The following is a 9,150-nucleotide window of genomic DNA, read 5'->3' as shown; positions in this document are numbered from 1 at the left end:
CTGTGTGATATTCCAGTTATTCTTTTTTAATAAATCTGCAAAAATTTCAACAATTCTTTTTTTTCCTGTCAATATGGTGTGCTGTGTGTACATTAATGAGGAAAAAAAATAACTTAAATGATTTTAGCAAATGGCTGCAATATAACAAAGAGTGAAAAATTGAAGGGGGTCTGGATACTTTCCGTACCCATATATATTACAATAACAATAATTAATTAATAATGTAATGAAAATGTAAATGTAGGTCAGTGCTGCATATGCAAATGTATTTTAATTAATTATTTGTTGTTTCTTTAAAAAAAAAATATATATATATATATATATATATATATATATATATACATATACATGTATACATACACACGTGTGTTTGTATATACAGTATATATATATATATATATATATATACACAGTCAAATTGTACCAAGGGTCCTTGACAGACGCTCCACGACTCGAGACTCGCGCACATCAATACCACGTGAGCGTTGTGACGTCAGTTAGCTACGTTGAGGGGAAGACATCACTTCCGACTTCCGGTGTTCATGTAAGGTAGGCTTCAAATTAATTTATATAAAAGACGTAAACAAGCATGTGACACTATTCATGAGTGCTGTATAATTACGCGCTTCCTAAAACACTAACTGCATGTTTCATCGAGACCAATTATTTGATATTTCTGGGGCTGTTTGTAGTTTTTTTATAGTTTTATTAGAGTTTCTTCGAGCTGGATGTTTTCCTCGAGCGGCATGGACGGGCTGCCGAAGGTCATCATTTGCAATAGTTACTCATTCACTATATCATCTAACGCGACAGATCATTGTATACATACGTTTTCACCCGTATACATCCTAGGGATTAAATAAAACAACTCCAGAGTATTCGGTTTTGGAGAGATAGATCCTCTTCACAGCCTTATTACGTAGGATGGCGCTCCGAAACGCACCATCTTGATGTTTGTCAGATTTGAAAGTGTCCAGTGCGTCACCCACTTTGGTTAGTAATCCTGGATTAACCACATGCACAAACCTTCTGCAAAGCAGTTGCTCACGACATGAAAACGAGTGAAACAACGCAGTTCCGAACTCGTGAGCTACACAACCAGCGATTTAGTAATGAGCGTATGGAAGTTTAGATCAGAAATTCTGTATTTATATTCCATACTTAATTTCACCTCTTCCTGTGATAATTTGCCATTTCCAAGGTTATAAGAACCAATTTTGGGATAGTAGTAGACGAGTAGTCAATGTTGTCGACTGTCTTTGATTCAAAAGTGTGCTCAAGCAACTGCATTCTTGTTTCAGAATGGGAAATTTTGCATCCTCCACAACAGGTGGATCAACAAGTACAGCATGTGTAAAGTTTGTTCATGTAAGTAAAGCCGATTCCTTATTTAGGTGTGTGTACGTGTGTGAATGGGATGGGATAGACTCGTCTGTAAAACATTTTGGTCAGCACCCCCACTCCCCCATTGACGATTGTAGTCCGACCCCCCCCCCCCTGAAAAAACCTTGGACATAGTCTGGCGACCCCGCTAAAAACAGGCTAGTGATAAATGTTACTGTATGAGGTAGTAATTATGTAGTAAGTAGTCGTAGTAATGGTTGTAATTAGGGATGTTCGATACCATTTTTTTCCAGACTGATACCAGTAAGAGTTGTCAACTCTTGAGTACTCACCAATACCGATAGTAAGTACCAATACCACTAGTACTTTTTATTTAGAAATTTTCAATCAACACAATGACAGATAATTTTAACAAAGACTTTTTTTTTCTATTAAAAGGCAGCATGGTCACTCTGCAATAGAGAGTTAAAAGTCCAAAATAAAACACAAACAGCTCTCTCTGAGTTTAGGATTAATTTGTTATAAATTAACAAAAGTGTAATATAAAACTAACAACTTTCTAAGTTTTAGTATTTGTTTAAAATAGGTTTTCGTGCAAATTTAAACAAGTTTAAAAGTTAACGCTCCCTGAGTTTTAGTCAAAGGTGCAAAATTAATGCAAAGAACAAAACTTTGACCTTTTAGGTGGTTAACTATCTATAGTTGACATCTGAAGGTGAAAAGGGAAGAAATGTTCTTATTGAGGAACAAAAGCATCTCTGTATTCTCAGCAGAGAGTCTTGTGTCACCAAGACTGTGAGCTACTGAACTAACGAGCTGTTCTCTATCTATGCCTCTATGTTTAGAGATATTTTCTTGCTACCTTGGCCAGAGAGGAAATGTTTCTTTCTATTCAGCCCAGTAGTGGAGTGGATTGGCATCACGCTCAAGTACATTATGTGTTTTTGTCAATGTATGTCTCCAACTGCATTGCAGCAGCGATTACTGGAGCACTTATCAGAGTGCTTCGAGACGATGATGTACAGTGGGGCAAAAAAAGTATTTTGTCAGTTCTCCTACTTAAAAAGATGAGAGGCCTGTAATTGTAGTCATAGGCATACTTCACCTATGAGAGACAAAATGAGAGAGAAAAAATCCAGAAAATCAGTCTGATTTTTATTTATTTATTTTTTTAAAAAAAGAATTTATTAGCAAATTATGGTGGAAAATAAGTATTTGGTCAATAACAAAAGTTCACCTCAATACTTTGTTGTATACCCTTTGTTGGCAATGACAGAGGTCTAAGGTTTTCTGTAAGTCTTCACAAGGTTTTCACACACTGTTGCGGGTATTTTGGCCAATTCCTCCATGCAGAGCTCCTCGAGAGCAGTGATGTTTTGGGGCTGTCGCTGGGCAACACAGACTTTCAACTCCTTCCAAAGATGTTCTATGGGGTTGAGATCTGGAGACTGGCTAGGCCACTCCAGGACCTTGAAATGCTTCTTACAAAGCCATTCCTTCGTTGCCCGGGCGGTGTGTTTGGGATCCTTGTCAATGCTGAAAGACGTCTTTAATGCCTCTTGCTGATGGAAGGAGGTTTTCACTCAAAATCTCACGATACATGGCCCCATTCATTCTTTCCTTTACACGTCCTGGTCCCTTTGCAGAAAAACAGCCGCAAAGCATGATGTCTCCACGCCCATGCTTCACAGTAGGTATGGTGTTCTTTGCATGCAACTCAGCATTCTTTCTCCTCCAAACATGACAAGTTGAGTTTTTACCAAAAGGATTCACCCAATCCTCTTCTGGATCATCCAAATGCTCTCTAGCAAATTTCAGACAGGCCTGGACATGTACTGTCTTAAGCACGGGGACATGTCTGGCACTGCAGAATTTGAGTCCCTGGCGGCGTAGTGTGTTACTGATGGTAGCCTTTGTTATTTTGGTCCCAGCTCTCTGCAGGTCATTCACTAGGTCCCCCCGTGTGGTTCTGGGATTTTTGCTCACCGTTCATGTGATCATTTTGACACCACGGGGTGAGATCTTGCGTGGAGCCCCAGATCGAGGGAGATTATCAGTGGTTTTGTAGGTATTAAATTTTCTAATAATTGCTCCCACAGTTGATTTCTTCACACCAAGCTGCTTACCTATTGGATATTCAGTCTTCCCAGCCTGGTGCAGGTATACAATTTTGTTTATGGTGTCCTTTGACAGCTCTTTGGTCTTGGCCATCGTGGAGTTTGGAGTGTGACTGTCTGAGGTTGTGGACAGGTGTCTTTTATACTGATGGGTTCAAACAGGTGCCATGAATACAGGTAACGAGTGCCTCAGGAGCCTCCTAAAGAAGAAGTTACAGGTCTGTGAGAGCCAGAAATCTTGCTTGTTTGTAGGTGACCAAATACTTATTTTTCCACCATAATTTGCGAAAAAAATATTTTAAAATCAGACGTTATTGTCCGGATTCTTTTTTGTCATTTTGTCTCTCATAGGTGAGGTATACATATGATAAAAATTACAGGCCTCTCATATTTTTAAGTGGGAGAACTTGGACAATTGGTGGCTGACTAAAGACTTTTTTGCCCACTGTACGGCCGGATCATTAACTTCAGTGATGAAGCTAATGACCAGAGCGTTACACAAAGAGCTGCTAATTTGGCTCATGAACCGTCGGAAATCCCACGTTGTCCACAAATCTGAGTGGTAAGCTAGTGAGTGCCCGTGTTATTTGTAATTCCCTTGGACTGGTGCTCTTCAATTTCTCGGTTTTCTGTCGAGTTTGCTGTGACGTTGTCTACCAGAGTTTCCTCTTTTCCCGTACGCCAGCATCAACTGCTTTGTGCTAATTTTCGTGTTTCATGTGTTCATTAAAGGAACTACTATTGTGCAAAGTTTGGTTTGTCTTCATCTCAAAGAATTTCCAAACTGGCGACATTTTGACGAGATAAAACAGCCATGCTTTCGGGTTTGGTGTTGTCAGAACGGGCAGTGATTTGCCGTGGAGTCAAACTGCGGCAGAGTAGCGCCAACTACTTGCGATGAGGACTTACTCAACGTCAGATTTTTTTTGCCTCAAGGTATCATCGCTGGTATCAGTATCCATCACGAGTATTCGTGGCTGGGGATGTTACGCCTGTGATACTGTGTGCAAAACCGGCAAATTCACAGCTTTCTAATTCTTCAGCCCTCCGTTCCACATCTGTACCTTAGGCACAGAACAGCAAGCCAGGAAAATGCTGGCTTAGATTTCAAGTGAAAAAGATGTGACTGTGTGCTATTACTTCTAAAGTCTTCTGAAAATTACAAACTATTATGAAAATGCACAAGAAAAAGAGATTTTTTTTGTTTTCACAAAAATGATCTTTTGGGCTGATACTGATTGTTAAACCTTTCAGGAATTGGTGTCACAGAACTGCGTTGTGATATTTTCCAAGACCACGTGTCCCTACTGCAAAATGGCAAAAAACGTGTTCAATGAAATAGGTGCATCTTACAAAGTGATTGAACTTGATGAACACAATGACGGGAGGAAACTACAAGAGGCCTTAGCTCAGATGACTGGTGCCAAAACGGTAAGAGCCTCATTATGCTTATGGGGATTGATTTTTTTTACTTGAGTCAATTTTTTTTTTCCATTATTTTTTTTTTACCTGTCCTTTTTGAAAGCTTAGTCATGAACTATGATGAATCTTTATGCCATATCATGTAATAATGTTTTTTCTGTGAAACAGGAGAGCCTGATGGACAGTACTCCTTTGTTGTAGTTTTCATGGGTATTTATGTCTGTTGGTAATGTGGTGAGGCAGTATAAAGCAAAAAACATTTTAACTAATTTATATATTTTTTAAATCACTGACACTGACTTCATTTGACTGACTGACATGCAGCCAGCATGGGTTCAGTTCCCACTCATTGACAATGTGAATGTGAGTCAGTTTCTGTATGTTCGCTGCGATTGACTTGATGAGTCCTGCAGTGGGTACGGAAAGTATTCAGACCCCTTATATTTTTCACTCTTTGTTATATTGCAGCCATTTGCTAAAATCATTTAAGTATTTTTTCCCCTCATATTGACAGACAAAAAAATTATTGTTGAAATTTTTGCATATTGATTAAAAAAAGAAAAATTTAAATATCACACAGCCATAAGTATTCAGACCCTTTGCTGTGACACTCATATTTAACTCTGGTGCTGTCTTTCTTCTGATCATTCTTGAGATGGTTCTACACCAGGGGTGTTAAACTAATTTTATTTCGCGGGCCACATCCAACCCAATTTGATCTCAAGTGGGCCGGAGCCTTATTGCTGTGACCTTATAAGGTATTAATAACGACAATTCAACTTTTTTTTTTCACCATCTTTTTGTGCGCATATAATTACAACTACATTTGGGAAAATATTCACATTTATAAATTATTATATTGTTGCCAATTTTGTTTCAAATCATTTGAGCAATCTCAAATGTCATAACAAAAATTAGTGCAATTTCAACAATATTATGAATCTGTGTTTTCATCTACAGTTGAAATCACAGTGGATCTACAAACTGTATGCACCTTTTATAAAACACCCTATTTAGAAATATTTTTAAATGTACAAAAATTTCCACATCCATCTGAAAATCTTGAAAGTCTCAACTGTTTGATTATTTTGATTGGACTGATTGGAAAGCCACACACCTCTCTATTTAAAGATCTTACAGCTCACAGTGCATGTCAGAGAAAATGAGAATCATGAGGTCAAAGGAACTGCCTGAAGACCTCAGAGACAGCATTGTGGCAAGGTACAGATCTGGACAAGGTTACAAAAAAGGTTCTGCTGCACTTAAGGTTCCTAAAAGGACAGTGGCCTCCATAATCCTTAAATGGAAGACGTTTGGGACGACCAGAACCCTTCCTAGAGCTGGCCGGCCGGTCAAACTGAGAAATCGGGGGAGAAAAGCCTTGGTGAGAGAGGTAAAGAAGAACCCAAAGATCACTGTGGCTGAGCTCCAGAGATGCAGTCAGGAGATGGGAGAAAGTACTAGAAAGTCAACCATCACTGCAGCCCTCCACCAGTCGGGGCTTTATAGCAGAGTGGCCCGACGGAAGCCTCTCCTCGGTGCAAGAAACATTAAAGGCCGCATGGAGTTTTCTAAAAAACACCTGAAGGACTCCAAGATGGTGAGAAATAAGATTCTCTGGTCTGATGAGACCAAGATACAACTTTTTGGCCTTAATTCTAAGCGGTATGTGTGGAGAAAACCAGGCACTGCTCATCACCTGTCCAATACAGTCCCAGCAGTGAAGCGTGGTGGCAGCATCATGCTGTGGGTGTGTTTTTTCAGCTGCAGGGACAAGGGCGACTGGTTGCAATCGAAGGACCGATGAATGCGGCCAAGTACAAGGGATATCCTGGACGAAAACCTTCTACAGAGTGCTAAGGACCTCAGACTGGGCCGAAGGTTCACCTTCCGACAAGACAATCTAAGCACACAGCTACAATAACGTAGGGGTGGCTTCAGAACAACTCTGTGACTGTTCTTGAATGGCTCAGCCAAAGCCCTGACTTAAACCCGATTGAGCATCTCTGGAGAGACCTGAAATTGGCTGTCTACCAACGTTCACCATCCAACGTGACAGAGCTGGAGAGGATCTGGAAGGAGGAATGGCACAGTATCCCCAAATCCAGGTGTGAAAAACTTGTTGCATCATTCGCAAAAAGACTCATGGCTCTATTGGCTCTACTAAATACTAAGCAAATGGTCTGAATACTTATGACTGTGTGATATTTCATTTTTTATTGTTTTAATAAATCTGCAAAAATTTTAACAATTCAATTTTTTTTCTGTCAGTATGGGGTGCTTTGTGTAGATTAATGAGAAAAAAATGAACTTAAATGATTTTAGCAAATGGCTGCAATATAACAAAGAGTGAAAATTTTAAGGGGGTCTGCATACTTTCCGTACCCCCTGTATGTGTAATCCACGTTTTGCTCTAAATCAGATGGAAAAGGCTCCAGCTCCTTGCAACCCTGAACAGGATAAGTGCTATTGAAAATGGATAGACTAATAGTCTATATTTGGACTGGGAAGACAGTGCCCCTCTGAGGAAGGGACATATAAACAGGATTGCGACAGGATAGGGAAAGACAGGAACAGTAAATTAGGCAGCTCTACTGGTGTGTGATAAAGTGGGAGTGGCTGTGCAATGCCAATCACCCCTGCAAAGAATTTGAATATGTTTGCATGCAGAAATAAATTGAGTTGATGACATACCGTAGTTTGGTCCCTCCTACTTTTTCCACACTTCCCTATGAAGTCACAGTTTACATGTTGCTCGTTCCACTTAATCTCTGAGCACTAGGTAACGATGATGCTCCTTACAGCTTGTTTCCTTACTAGACATACAGCTCTGGAAAAAGTAATAGGAAAATAAACAAAAATTTGACCTTTTGCCCCCCCATTTTTTTATTTTCTGCACACACAAAAATGCTCCAAATGACAGTACAATATTTACAGTATATTTGGAATTTATGAGTTGTGTTGTCAATAGTTCATACAATAAAACCAAAGTGTTTCAAATCTAGAAATAGCAAAATCAGAGAATTTAATAATTTTGTAGTGGTCTCTTGATTTTTCTTTATATCCGTAAATGCCTCATTGAGCAGCTTGTCCGTAGAATGTTCAATATTTGTATTATTCATATTTATTATTTATTGTCTTATTGTTTACTTCTGTCTCATCACTGCTCTGTGTTGATGCTTGTCGAGTTACATACATGCAGTTTAGCCATCCTGCATGTGTGTTGTTGAATGTGTTTCATCAGCCTAAACACACCCATGTCACTTGAAATGTAAATAGATGCATATAGGCAATCAACCGGAATTGGGCACTTGGACCTGCAGTATAAATCCAGCCTCATGTGCATGTTTAATACTAACATCATATGTGTTTTCAGGTGCCAAGAGTCTTCATTAATGGAAACTGTATCGGAGGTGGCTCAGATACCAAACAGCTCCATCAGCAGGGCAAGTTAGTGTCCCTGATCAATCAGTGTGCTCCCTGCTGTGCGCCTAGCTCCGAAGGCTCAGGGAGTGGACAGTTTGAATCTGCAAAATGACTAACCGTTCTTTTGATATCTTTCAATCATGCATTTATAAATGTTTGATACATCTTGTGCTTCAAGTTGTATATTGCTTTAACAATGTTGTCTCATTTATTTATCATAGTGCACTGAATACTTTGATGTCATGCAACACATTTTCATTCAAGAGTTTACAATATTATTTAAGGTTTCACTTAAAGCATGAAGCTTCATCATAGGTTTGGTTTCAGTTGTCATTGAATACTAATAAGTGAGTTTGTTTTATTTCTGTACGTGATTGTGTACTGTAAATTGTTTCAGAGGATTAACTAGTGCCTAATGAAACAGTATCCCTCCTATATGATAAGTATATTTAACAGGGCTCATGATGCCAATAAAATATATTGAGAAATGCAATGACTGTGTGGCAATATGGTTTATTTTTAGACTTGCTCTCCATTTCAGTGGGTTTTAAGCAACTGTTTTTGGCCCAAAACTAATATTGACACACCTATGGACAATTTAGAGTGACCCACACAAGCACGGGAACAACATGCAAACTCGACACAGAATTCTAAATGCTGTTTCGGGAAAAACGATTGGACACGTCGTTGTTTGTATATTTCCCAATCAGAATAACGGCAACGCAAACACTTATCGATCTGTGAGAGAGAGAGAGAGAGAGAGAGATATATATATATATATATATATATATATATATATTTATATATATATATATATATATATATATATATATATATATAT

At 38.8% G+C, this 9,150-nt stretch overlaps 1 protein-coding gene across 4 annotated transcripts; it reads left to right on the top strand.

Annotated features, from left to right (window-relative positions):
- The first annotated feature begins 514 nt into the window (after window positions 1–514).
- On the top strand, window positions 515–8,802 carry glrx2 (glutaredoxin 2). 4 transcript variants are annotated; one of them, XM_061684613.1, is made up of 4 exons: window positions 515–549; window positions 1,302–1,368; window positions 4,716–4,892; window positions 8,260–8,802. In XM_061684613.1, the coding sequence occupies exons 2-4, from the start codon at window positions 1,303–1,305 to the stop codon at window positions 8,419–8,421; spliced, it is 405 nt and encodes a 134-aa protein (XP_061540597.1). In that variant the 5' UTR covers window positions 515–549; window position 1,302; the 3' UTR covers window positions 8,422–8,802. The 4 variants fall into 4 exon arrangements, with proteins under 4 accessions (XP_061540597.1, XP_061540598.1, XP_061540595.1 ...); XM_061684614.1 differs by having other exon boundaries at window positions 521–544; XM_061684611.1 differs by lacking the exon at window positions 515–549 and adding an exon at window positions 556–764.
- Window positions 8,803–9,150: the final 348 nt, after the last annotated feature.

The sequence above is a fragment of the Phycodurus eques genome, chromosome 8 (assembly GCF_024500275.1).
Source record: "Phycodurus eques isolate BA_2022a chromosome 8, UOR_Pequ_1.1, whole genome shotgun sequence".
Lineage (NCBI taxonomy): Eukaryota > Metazoa > Chordata > Actinopteri > Syngnathiformes > Syngnathidae > Phycodurus > Phycodurus eques.
The sequence above is the reverse complement of the archived record's forward strand: the minus strand, read 5'-3'. Positions and strand labels throughout refer to the sequence as shown.

What these genes read in the sequence shown, in the direction of transcription:
- glrx2 (XM_061684611.1), top strand. Translation starts at nt 646, where the DNA reads ATGTTTCATCGAGACCAATTATTTGATATTTCTGGGGCTGTTTGTAGT. An exon ending in CATGTGTAAAGTTTGTTCAT is followed by an intron (nt 1,369 to 4,715) that starts GTAAGTAAAGCC and finishes TAAACCTTTCAG; the next exon opens with GAATTGGTGTCACAGAACTG. An exon ending in AGATGACTGGTGCCAAAACG is followed by an intron (nt 4,893 to 8,259) that starts GTAAGAGCCTCA and finishes ATGTGTTTTCAG; the next exon opens with GTGCCAAGAGTCTTCATTAA.